Source organism: Lissotriton vulgaris, chromosome 6, assembly GCF_964263255.1.
Source record: "Lissotriton vulgaris chromosome 6, aLisVul1.2, whole genome shotgun sequence".
In the NCBI taxonomy this organism is placed as follows: domain Eukaryota; kingdom Metazoa; phylum Chordata; class Amphibia; order Caudata; family Salamandridae; genus Lissotriton; species Lissotriton vulgaris.
The window spans coordinates 8,846,440-8,859,067 of NC_141694.1; the positions used below are offsets into that span (position 1 = coordinate 8,846,440).

The 12,628-nt window shown below is 60.7% G+C and overlaps 1 protein-coding gene across 1 annotated transcript in view; it reads left to right on the forward strand.

Annotated features, from left to right (window-relative positions):
- The first annotated feature begins 179 nt into the window (after positions 1-179).
- Positions 180-12,628, forward strand: part of LOC147706689 (uncharacterized) — a 53,811-nt gene continuing 41,362 nt past the window's right edge. Inside the window, exons 1-8 of the mRNA XM_086925309.1 lie at positions 180-283; positions 698-861; positions 1,025-1,173; positions 1,961-2,066; positions 2,813-3,041; positions 6,839-6,948; positions 8,443-8,578; positions 9,968-11,202. Coding sequence (XP_086781435.1) covers positions 180-283; positions 698-861; positions 1,025-1,173; positions 1,961-2,066; positions 2,813-3,041; positions 6,839-6,948; positions 8,443-8,578; positions 9,968-11,202 — 2,233 coding nt within the window. The remainder of the gene's footprint in view (positions 284-697; positions 862-1,024; positions 1,174-1,960; positions 2,067-2,812; positions 3,042-6,838; positions 6,949-8,442; positions 8,579-9,967; positions 11,203-12,628) is intronic.

A 12,628-nucleotide genomic window follows, 5' to 3' on the forward strand; every position in this document is an offset into this window, starting at 1 on the left:
TCCTCAGTGATGGCACACAGTGTGCCAGGCTGTGGCTCCTCGCCGAGGGCACGGAGGGTGCCAGGCTGTGGCTCCTCGCCGAGGGCACGGAGGGTGCCAGTCTGCAGAGGGCGCACCCGTCGCTGCCCTCACAGTGAGGTCCTGAACCCCAGTAACCCTGCCCTTTTCCCTGCAGGATCATGACCGTGTGCTGCCAGCAGTGCCAGGGGGCTCCCGCCGAGGGGTGCCAGCGCCCTGCCCACCGAGGAGACCCGCCGAGGGCCAGCGCGGACAGACCCTTCCGGTAAAGACGGGCACTGCCCACAGTCTCACACACACACTCTCTCCCTCCTCATACACACACACGCAAACACTCTCACACACAGACTGTCCCTCACACATACACATGCACTCCCTTCTCACCGACACACACACACACGTTTTCTTACACCCACACACTATCTCACACACACACTCACACACACTCACTCAGACACACACATACACTCTGTCTCAGACACAGTCTGTCCCAGACACCCACCCATCCTCTCTCACTCACATACGCACTCACACACTCTCACTCTCTCTCACACACACACTCTCTCGCTCCTGCACACACCCGTGCTCTCTGTCTCACACACACACTCTGTCTCACACACACACAGGGTCGGACCCTCTCCCTGGATTCTTTTTGACTCGACCCTTCCTCTCCTCCCAGATCCACCAAAGGCGCCTCGAAGGCGCGCCGGGACCTCATGAACGCTGAGATCCGGGCCCTGCGGGACCTGCTGCCCCTCCCGGCCGAGCAGAGGGGGCGCCTGTCCTACCTGCACACCATGGGCCTGGTCTGTCTGCGCATGCGCAGCCAGCGCTTCTCTGCAGGTGAGTGCGGGGTCTGTGGGGGGCGCTGGCCCAGGGGCGGGGGCTGCAGGAGAAGGGGTTCAAGGAGCAGTGGCAGGGGTTCATGTGACAGGGGTTCAAGGGGCAGGGGTTCAAGGGGCAGTGACAGGGGTTCAAGGCCTCACCTCTCTGGTCTGGGTTCCAGGTGCCTTCGAAGGCGTGCCGGGTTCGAGGACGCCCCCCCCGGGGCTGGACCCCCTGCCCGCCCTGCCAGGGTTCATCATGGCCCTCTCCGCCCAGGGCAAGCTGGTCTCCATCACGGACAACGTCGTGGACTACCTGGGCTACACCATGGTGAGTATCCCTAGAGCGCTGCACACTACCAGGGCATCGAGGCGCTATGCAAGCTCTGCGCTGTGCTACACAGGATGAAACAGCTTCTAGAGATAAGCCAGAAGGCCATAGGCCCAGATCTGGCTAGGAGGGGCGAGTGTTGGCTAGCAGGGACTGGCGTTGGCTAGCAGGGGCTGTGGCTAGCAGGGGCTGGGGTCGGCTAGCAGGGTCTGGTGTTGGGTAGCATGGGTTGGTGTTGGCTAGCAGGGTCTGGGGGTGGTTAGCAGGGGCTGGTGTTGGCTGGCAGGCGCTGGGGTTGTGGCTGGCAGGCGCTGGGGTTGTGGCTAGCAGGTTCTGGGGATGGCTAGTAGGGGATGGGGTTGGCTAGCGGGGACTGGAGTTGGCTAGCAGGGACTGGGGTTGGCTAGCAGGGACTGGGGTTGGCTAGCATGGGTTGGTGCTGGGTAGCAGGGGCTAGTGTTGGCTAGCAGGGGCTGGTGTTGGCTAGCAGGGGCTGGGATTGTGGCTAGCAGGGGCTGGGGTTGTGGCTAGCAGGGGCTGGAGTCGGCAGGCAGGGGATGGGGTTGGCTAGAAGCATGTTCTGGTGTGTCTGGGAGGGTGTGGCCTGGCTGGAAGGGGATTTGACTTGTATCAGCTTTGATTCGGCTACCTATGGCTAGTAGGGGGGTTCTGTGGCATGTATGAGGGGTGGCTGAGCAGCCAGGGCGTTGACTCAGTGTGTGACCTTGGTGATAAGTCACCTCAGCTCCTGTAGTTGCCTGTAGCTCACCCTCTTCTCCCTCCACAGGTGGAGCTGCTCGCCCAGGGGGACTCTTTCTTTGACCTCATTCAAGACTCGGAGGTGCCGGAGGTGCAGAGGAGCCTGCGAGAGGCAGAGGGCGCGCCGGGCTCAGGTGAGTGCCCTCAAGCGGCTCCGGCCTAACCCTTCCCTCAGGGTCTTTGAAACCATCCATCGCGCCCTCTCTGTGAGACCCCCTTTATGAGGCCTTGCAATCCTTTTGCGCCGCACCGGCGGCGTGAAAACCAATGCACCCCTGCGCCATTAAAAGAAAGGGAGACATCTAAGCAGATGCGTCACTTTGTAAAAACTTGTGCTACATTATACCTGCGCCAGGTATAATGTATGCGGGGGCGGGGGGGGGGGGCGTTCCCCAGCAATAAAGGGTCGTAGAAGCATGAGACCCTCAATCACTCCCTCAGTGTCTCTGCCTGTGTATGACCGCTCCTCTCCTTCCCTTGTCCCTCCACTCCCCTCTCCTCCTTTACCTGGTAATGCCCAGAACCCCGTCCCGGCGCTGCCCAATCAATCAAGACTACTTACCCGTGAGGGTCTCAAGGCGCTTGGGGGGGGGGGTGGGGGGGATGCTGCTATTGCTCGTAAGCCCAGGGCTCTAACCCTGCCTCTCCCCGGTGGTGCCCACTGCCTCCCTCTGCCTCCCCTCGGTGGTATCCAGTGCCCTCACCCTTGCCTCTCTGCCCCCCCAGTGTTGCCCAGGGCCCTCACCCTGACCCTCCCTAGTGGTATCCAGTGCCCTCACCCTTGCCTCTCTCCCCCTCCCTCGGTGTAGCCCAGGGCCCTAACTCTGCCCTTCGCTGGTGGTATCCAGTGCCCTCACCTTTGCCTTTCTGCCCTCTTCAGAGACCAGCTTCGTATGCCACCTGCTGAGTGAGAAGATGCTGCGCCTGCAGCACGGGGGGGACCGGGCAGTGCTGGTCCGGGGCCGCTTCCTGCCCTCCACGGACGCCCCCACCTTCCTGGCCCTCTGCACCCCCCTGGAGCCCGGGTCCGAGGAGCCAGGACTGCCCCACAGCGCCTCCTTCCGGAGCCAGCACACCCTGGACATGCGGCTGACAGAGGTGACGGACAGGTGAGGCAGTGTGCCGGGGCATGAGGGGGCAACTGAGGCAGTGTGCCGGGGCATGAGGGGGCATGTGAGGCAGTGTGCCGGGGCATGAGGGGGCAGGTGAGGCAGTGTGCCGGGGCATGAGGGGGCATGTGAGGCAGTGTGCCGGGGCATGAGGGGGCATGTGAGGCAGTGTGCCGGGGCATGAGGGGGCATGTGAGGCAGTGTGCCAGGGCATGAGGGGGCATGTGAGGCAGTGTGCGGGGGCATGTGAGGCAGTGTGCCGGGGCATGAGGGGGCATGTGAGGCAGTATGCCGGGGCATGTGAGGCAGTGTGCGGGGGCATGAGGGGGCAACTGAGGCAGTGTGCTGGGGCATGTGAGACAGTGTGCCGGGGCATGAGGGGGCATGTGAGGCAGTGTGCCGGGGCATGAGGGGGCATGTGAGGCAGTGTGCCGGGGCATGAGGGGGCATGTGAGGCAGTATGAGGGGGCATGTGAGGCAGTGTGCCGGGGCATGAGGGGGCAGGCGAGGCAGTGTGCCGGGGCATGAGGGGGCATGTGAGGCAGTGTGCCGGGGCATGAGGGGGCATGAGAGGCAGTGTGCCGGGGCATGAGGGGGCATGTGAGGCAGTATGAGGGGGCATGTGAGGCAGTGTGCCGGGGCATGAGGGGGCAGGCGAGGCAGTGTGCCGGGGCATGAGGGGGCATGTGAGGCAGTGTGCCGGGGCATGAGGGGGCATGAGAGGCAGTGTGCCGGGGCATGAGGGGGCATGTGAGGCAGTGTTCGGGGGCATGTGAGGCAGTGTGCCGGGGCATGAGGGGGCATGTGAGGCAGTGCGCCGGGGCATGAGGGGGCATGTGAGGCAGTATGCCGGGGCATGTGAGGCAGTGTGCGGGGGCATGAGGGGGCAACTGAGGCAGTGTGCTGGGGCATGAGAGGCAGTGTGCCGGGGCATGAGGGGGCATGTGAGGCAGTGTTCGGGGGCATGAGGGAGCATGTGAGGCAGTGTGCCGGGGCATGAGGGGGCATGTGAAGCAGTATGCCGGGGCATGAGGGGGCATGTGAGGCAGTGTGCGGGGGCATGAGGGGGCATGTGAGGCAGTGTTCGGGGGCATGTGAGGCAGTGTGGCGGGGCATGAGGGGGCAGGTGAGGCAGTGTGCCGGGGCATGAGGGGGCATGTGAGGCAGTGTGCCGGGGCATGAGGGGGCATGTGAGGCAGTGTGCCAGGGCATGAGGGGGCATGTGAGGCAGTGTGCCGGGGCATGAGGGGGCATGTGAGGCAGTGTGCCGGGGCATGAGGGGGCATGTGAGGCAGTGTGCCGGGGCATGTGAGGCAGTGTGCGGCAGTATGCCGGGGCATGTGAGGCAGTGTGCGGGGGCATGAGGGGGCAACTGAGGCAGTGTGCTGGGGCATGTGAGGCAGTGTGCCGGGGCATGAGGGGGCATGTGAGGCAGTGTGCCGGGGCATGAGGGGGCAGGCGAGGCAGTGTGCCGGGGCATGAGGGGGCATGTGAGGCAGTGTGCCGGGGCATGAGGGGGCATGAGAGGCAGTGTGCCGGGGCATGAGGGGGCATGTGAGGCAGTGTTCGGGGGCATGAGGGGGCATGTGAGGCAGTGTGCCGGGGCATGAGGGGGCATGTGAGGCAGTGTGCCGGGGCATGAGGGGGCATGTGAGGCAGTATGCCGGGGCATGTGAGGCAGTGTGCGGGGGCATGAGGGGGCAACTGAGGCAGTGTGCTGGGGCATGAGAGGCAGTGTGCCGGGGCATGAGGGGGCATGAGAGGCAGTGTGCCGGGGCATGAGGGGGCATGTGAGGCAGTGTGCGGGGGTATGAGGGGGCATGTGAGGCAGTGTTCGGGGGCATGAGGGGGCATGTGAGGCAGTGTGCCGGGGCATGAGGGGGCATGTGAGGCAGTGTGCCGGGGCATGAGGGGGCATGTGAGGCAGTGTGCGGGGGCATGAGGGGGCATGTGAGGCAGTGTGCCGGGGCATGAGGGGGCATGTGAGGCAGTATGCCGGGGCATGTGAGGCAGTGTGCGGGGGCATGAGGGGGCAACTGAGGCAGTGTGCTGGGGCATGTGAGGCAGTGTGCCGGGGCATGAGGGGGCATATGAGGCAGTGTGCCGGGGCATGTGAGGCAGTGTGCGGGGGCAACTGAGGCAGTGTGCTGGGGCATGAGAGGCAGTGTGCCGGGGCATGAGGGGGCATGTGAGGCAGTGTTCGGGGGCATGTGAGGCAGTGTGCCGGGGCATGAGGGGGCATGTGAAGCAGTGTGCCGGGGCATGAGGGGGCATGTGAGGCAGTGTGCGGGGGCATGAGGGGGCATGTGAGGCAGTGTTCGGGGGCATGTGAGGCAGTGTGCCGGGGCATGAGGGGGCATGTGAAGCAGTGTGCCGGGGCATGAGGGGGCATGTGAGGCAGTGTGCGGGGGCATGAGGGGGCATGTGAGGCAGTGTTCGGGGGCATGTGAGGCAGTGTGCCGGGGCATGAGGGGGCATGTGAGGCAGTGTGCGGGGGCATGAGGGGGCATGTGAGGCAGTGTGCGGGGCATGAGGGGGCATGTGAGGCAGTGTGCGGGGGCATGAGGGGGCAACTGAGGCAGTGTACTGGGGCATGAGAGGCAGTGTGCCGGGGCATGAGGGGGCATGTGAGGCAGTATGCGGGGGCATGAGGGGGCATGTGAGGCAGTGTTCGGGGGCATGAGAGGCAGTGTGCCGGGGCATGAGGGGGCATGTGAAGCAGTGTGCCGGGGCATGAGGGGGCATGTGAGGCAGTGTGCGGGGGCATGAGGGGGCATGTGAGGCAGTGTTCGGGGGCATGAGGGGGCATGTGAGGCAGTGTGCCGGGGCATGAGGGGGCATGTGAGGCAGTGTGCGGGGGCATGAGGGGGCATGTGAGGCAGTGTTCGGGGGCATGAGGGGGCATGTGAGGCAGTGTGCCGGGGCATGAGGGGGCATGTGAGGCAGTGTGCCGGGGCATGAGGGGGCATGTGAGGCAGTGTGCGGGGCATGAGGGGGCATGTGAGGCAGTGTGCGGGGCATGAGGGGGCATGTGAGGCAGTGTGCCGGGGCATGAGGGGGCATGAGGGGGCATGTGAGGCAGTGTTCGGGGGCATGAGGGGGCATGTGAGGCAGTGTGCCGGGGCATGAGGGGGCATGTGAGGCAGTGTGCCGGGGCATGAGGGGGCATGTGAGGCAGTGTGCGGGGCATGAGGGGGCATGTGAGGCAGTGTGCGGGGCATGAGGGGGCATGTGAGGCAGTGTGCGGGGGCATGTGAGGCAGTGTGCGGGGGCATGAGGGGGCATGTGAGGCAGTGTGCCGGGGCATGAGGGGGCATGTGAGGCAGTGTTCCGGGGCATGAGGGGGCATGTGAGGCAGTGTGCGGGGCATGAGGGGGCATGTGAGGCAGTGTGCGGGGCATGAGGGGGCATGTGAGGCAGTGTGCGGGGCATGAGGGGGCATGTGAGGCAGTGTGCGGGGCATGAGGGGGCATGTGAGGCAGTGTGCGGGGGCATGAGGGGGCATGTGAGGCAGTGTTCGGGGGCATGAGGGGGCATGTGAGGCAGTGTGCCGGGGCATGAGGGGGCATGTGAGGCAGTGTGCCGGGGCATGAGGGGGCATGTGAGGCAGTGTGCGGGGCATGAGGGGGCAAGTGAGGCAGTGTGAGTAAGTGCCTTCTGTGAATATCAAAATGGTAGTAAGTTTAGGATTTTGTCTTAAGTTAGTTCTGTGAATCGGGCCCTTAGACATGTCTTAGGCCACGCCCCCTTTCACCCCATGTTAAACATCAGGTGACCTCTAACCTTTTGCTCCACAGCGTGCTCCATCACCTTGGGTACCAGCCGAGCCAGCTGATTGGTCGCTCCTGGTACAGCTTGCTTCATCCTGAGGACCTGAGCCTGGGGGCGGCCCGGCACCAGGAGCTGCGTAAGTGACACTACAGCTCACCTCACAAGCACAGGGACCCTACTGTACCCTGGCCCCTGCTTCACCTCCCGGCCCCCCTACCCTCCGTGGCCTTGATCCCACCAACCCCCAGATTCCCCTCCTTGGACCTGTCAGAGCCCACCAGTGTGCCCCCCCCACCCGTGCCTGCAGCCCCCTGCAACTCTCCCTCCCTCGCCCCCATAGACCCTTCCCCAATCCTCCTCTTCTTTGTCCCCACAACTCGCTACATCTGCAGCCCCCCCGCCTTGTTCCCAGACTCCCTAGCCTATGGCCCCCCTCAGCCCCCCCTTCCTTGTCCCTACATCCTGCAGCCCCCACCCCTTCTCACTGTCCCCACAGCCCTCAGCCCTCAGCTGTGCTCATCTCTCCTCACCCCTACACCCCTAATCCTTACACCTTGGTCTGTGAGACCGCTGCAGGCCTCACCTGTGCTCCCGCTGCAGGCCTCATCTGTGCTCATCTCTCCTCCCATCTAAACCCCTGACCCTCACACCTTGGTCCATGAGACCGCTGCAGCCCTCACCTGTACTCATCTCTCCTCGCGTCTACACCCCTGACCCTCACACCTTGGTCCGTGAGACCGCTGCAGGCCTCACCTGCAGCCCTCATCTCTCCTCGCGTCTACCCCCTGCCCTCACACCTTGGTCTGTGAGACCGCTGCAGACCTCACCTGTGCTCATCTCTCCTCGCCTCTATCCCCCTGACCCTCACACCTTGGTCTGTGAGACCGCTGCAGACCTCACCTGTGCTCGTCTCTCCTCGCGTCTCCACCCCTGACACTCACACCTTGGTCTGTGAGACCGCTGCAGACCTCACCTGTGCTCATCTCTCCTCACCCCTACACCCCTGACCCTCACACCTTGGTCTGTGAGACCGCTGCAGCCCTCACCTGTACTCATCTCTCCTCACCCCTACACCCCTGACCCTCACACCTTGGTCTGTGAGACCGCTGCAGACCTCACCTGCAGCCCTCATCTCTCCTCGCGTCTACCCCCTGCCCCCACACCTTGGTTTGTGACACCGCTGCAGACCTCATCTGTGCTCATCTCTCCACCCCTGACTCTCACACCTTGGTCTGTGAGACCGCTGCAGACCTCACCTGTGCTCGTCTCTCCTCGCGTCTCCACCCCTGACACTCACACCTTGGTCTGTGAGACCGCTGCAGACCTCACCTGTGCTCATCTCTCCTCGCCTCTATCCCCCTGACCCTCACACCTTGGTCTGTGAGACCGCTGCAGACCTCACCTGTGCTCGTCTCTCCTCGCGTCTCCACCCCTGACTCTCACACCTTGGTCTGTGAGACCGCTGCAGACCTCACCTGTGCTCATCTCTCTTCGCCCCTATCCCCCTGACACTCACACCTTGGTCTGTGAGACCGCTGCAGACCTCACCTGTGTTCATCTCTCCTTGCCCCTCACACCTTGATGTGCAGACTGCTCTTATCTCACCTGTGCCCCTTCCTTCTGTCCACAGTGCGAGGCGGTGGCTCTGGTGAAGTGAAGTTTGTCGTACGGATGCTGTCTGAAGGACTGGCCCACACGTGGGTTCAGGTCACGGCAACAAGAGAGAGACATGGGCAGACAATTGGCTGTATGAACCGGATTCTCAGGTGAGACCTCCCACACACACACACAGTGTGCAGACACACCGACCATAGCCACAGAGATTTGCATCTGAGTTGTCATCCCTTACCTGGTGCCCACACAGGGCCGCCTCGTGCCATGGCGCACAAGGGAGTGTGCACTTTCTAGCACAGGATGTCTACTCTCCTATTCCATCTTCCTATGCCTAGACAAACTCAGAAGTGTCCCATGCTTTGGATGTGTGCGTGCAATGCAACACAAGAACATGCATAGATTTATTTGTGTGAAAAATAAACCCATTCCCCCTTCTAATGCCTGCTTCTAGTAGGCAGGAGCTTTTGATGCCCAGGCCAGCCCTCCCTTCCCTAGCGCCTTGAGACCCTCACGGGTGAGTAGCGTGCTTTACAAACCCCTGATTGATTGAGTCCGGCTATCACCAAGATCACGCTATGCATTAAACCTATGCGTGCTTGTGCTGATCTGCCCAAGTAAAACCCTTTGATGCCCTCATGATTGGAAGCAGAGCAAAGCCGCAGAGGGTGGTCTTTGTGCCAAGAAAAGAGCCGCTTTCCAGCGCAAAACATCTCTTGTGTTGGATAATAAACACGTGGCTGCTTCGCGTCACTTTACGTCATAGCAAAGCCTTCTAAACCAGAACCAACATATGTTCTCAACCCCCCCCCCCACACGTCATGTCACACAGGTGCACGTATGCACACGTGTGAGTCATAACTCAGTCTTCACAAGAGAAAAATACATTTTAAAGAAGTTTTGTGCAGGGTCGTCCAACGGTGTCAAAATGATTAGTAATAAAAGATGCTTCTCCTTTATGGTAGGTGAGATTACAGCCACGGTGTGGAATTCTCTCCCTCGACAGCTCTCTAGCCTGGTCTCCCATGCCTCCTTTAGAAAAGCACTGACAACTTGCTTTTCACTCAGTAATCTCCAGACCAGCATAGAAAAATCTTTTTTGATCTTTTCTCACCTGAATGACCTAGGGGCATATTATCAAGAACGGCGTTAAAATTATCGCCGCCTTAGTGGCAGGAAACTGCCGCTAAAGCGGCGATAATGAGCTTGCTAATTTGCGTTACAGAATTCCAATAGAAGCCCAGGTTCTGGTGTGAACCTGGGCTTCTATGGGAATTCACAAGGGCGTATTATCAAGCCCATGATCGCCGCTTTAGCAGCAGTTTCCTGCGGCTACAGCGGCGATAATTATAACGCCGTTTCTTGATAACATGCGCCCTAGTCTTTAACGCCTTGACGCCTTCGGGTATGTGTGTGCTTTGATAAATCCCATTTCATTTTTTAAGATGTAGCCATAAGTCAAGGGGTGCTGTGACCCCCTCTTTGTGTGTCTCTTTGTCTCAGAGTGAACTATATCTCACTGTCGGTGATTCTTGTTCCAACAGTGCAGAAGAGGCCTGCTACCTTGGTCCCCAGCACCTCAACAGTAGCGCCTGGAAGACCACCACTGGCTCATCCATGGAAGGAGGTCAGCAGTCCAGGCCTGGAGAGAGGAGCGACCACAACCACCAGGGTACACTTCCAGGGACCCTCAAGCGGAAGGGCGCCTCCAAGGACCGAGAGAGCAAGCGTGCTAGAGTGCTGAAGACCAGCCCAGGGGTCTCCCCCAGAACTTCGTCCCTTCAGATGCAGACGGAAGACCCTTTCCTGGACACATCCTTTGCCTTCACCCCTCCATACACCCCAGAATCTGACGCTTCTGGCCTCTCAGGGCTGACCAGCTCTGACTCCCCCTGGTCTGACACAGCTGCCCTTCCTGCAGAGTCCTGGGACCTCCGCACTCACTCCAGCCCAGACATGTATTCCTGGCAGGTTCTCGCAGACTCTTTGGCACCAGTCAGGACGGCTGCTGCAGCTGACAGACCTGAAGGCACCGCTGCCTACACCATGGTGGAGCCCAGCCTGGTGAAGGAGGACTCGAGCACCTTCTCCTCATCCCTCTTCCATGCCCTGGTTCCCGACTCTCTGCTGAGTCCCCATGAGGAGGACACGCTGGTGGCTGAGTCGGACTTCTACCCAAACAGTGCCGGGGAGCTTGAGGGCTTCCTTTCATCTCCAGGAGACCACGGCCTCCCCACTCCATTCACTTCACCACATGATGCATACCAGGAACTGGGAGGAGAGCGGAGCGTGGACACCACACAACACAACTTCAGGGCTTCTCCACTCGGCAGTGGAAGGCCCCAGTATTTGGACCACGAGTGGCAGGAAATCAGCCTCTTGGCCTCCCAGCTGAGGTGCATGGCGGAAAGCTTCTCTGTGTACAGCAGGCCGGTCCACCAGGGACTCCAAGGGGTGGCTTCTCCGAGTGATTGGGGCACCTCTAAGAGAAGACACCATGGCGATGACCAGGACCCCACTCTAGATGAAAGTGCCATAACCAGCATCCTTATGGACCTCTGCAACGAGGGCGACAAGCACAGTGCCGCGGTGGAGGAGAGAGGGGGCTCTTGCACTGTGAGCCTTTACACACCTGAAGGTTTCCCGATAGAGGCCCCCTGCCTGGAAGGACACCCCCTCGCGTGTGTGAGGAGCGCCCCTGAAGTGTTCATGACTCCACCAAGCTACACCTCTGAGGCGTATCCACTCAACGACTTTCTGCACTTCGCGTTTCATCACGGTAAGGGGCAGTGAGGAGGTGACACAGATCACACACCCCTGTTCTGGAGGGGATGGGCAGGAAGGTCCCCTGGTGAGGTGGGGTCAACAAGAAGGGATTGAGGCCAACTCCAAGAGTGGTCAGAGAAAGGTGGTACCCAAAAACAAGTTAGGCTCTAGGGGTGCTAGAATGTGGGGAGATGGGTCTGGGGGCCAGGGTCCTGAGCACCTCCCCCAATGAGCTCCACCCTTCTAAAGTACAAAGGGGGTGCAGCGAGATAGAGAAATGGGGTCAAAGTGAGATCTTTCATGAGCAGAAATCAAGGTATTCCCACTGGTGAGAACTCTGCAAGGGTGTCCTCTTGAGCAGACGCATGTCTCGAAGGAATGAGAGAAGATAGACAGTCCAGAGAAGAGAGTCTAGGGCACATCTCCAGAAGGATTCAGAGGAGAGGCAGTTCAGAGAAGAGAGTCTAGGGCACATCTCCAGAAGGATTGAGAGAAGAGAGGCAGTCCAGAGAAGAGAGTCTAGGGCACATCTCCAGAGGGATTGAGAGAAGAGAGGCAGTCCAGAGAAGATAGTCTAGGGCACATCTCAGAAGGATTGAGAGAAGAGAGACAGTCCAGAGAAGAGTAGACACCTTTCCAGGCACACAGGTCCCTATCTCTTTGTGGGGGCTGCTGTCTGTGTGTGTGTGTGTGTGTGTGTGGGGGGGGGTCTGTACACCCACTCATAGCTCCCCATCTCTCCTTGTGGGGTGTTGGTGTGTGGGTAGTCTGTATACCCACACACCTTCCTCTCTCTCTTTGTGTTTGGTTGGCTGCAGTACTTTTGGCTGTCTTCTGGCATTAACGTCTTCCTCTCTCGTTCCTTGGCAGGTGGTGAAGAGCCCATATTCTGAACTAAGCCTGAGGCTTACCCGCCTGGATCTGTATGGCACAGTGCCAGTCGCGACCCTGGCGCTTGGGTCTCTGCGGGGCATGGCGTGGGTGCAGTGAACGCCATTCCAGGAGCCCACCATCAAAGATGGCTGACGACCGAGCCCATCCCCGCGTGACTGTGGAAAGAATACTGCCCCTCCCCCGCTGACTGCGGCAGCCACGAGACCTGGAGCTTCTGAACCAGAAAGACTGTCTTTCTCTAGATCAGACCTATGAGATGAGGGCCCTGCATGGAGTCTGGGGATGGACTGATGGACCTGCATGGAGTCTGGGGAGGGATGGTGGGCCTTTAATAGAGTCTGGGGACAGACGGACGGACCTCAAGGGAGTCTGGGGATGCACTGAGATCCCTTCATGCAGTCTGGAAAGGAACTAGGGCCCTTCATGCAGTCTGGAAAGGGATTGAGAGCCCTTCATGCAGTCTGGAAAGGGACTGAGATCCCTTCATGCAGTCTGGAAAGGGACTGAGAGCCCTTCAGGCAGTCTGGGGGTGGACTGTGGGTCCC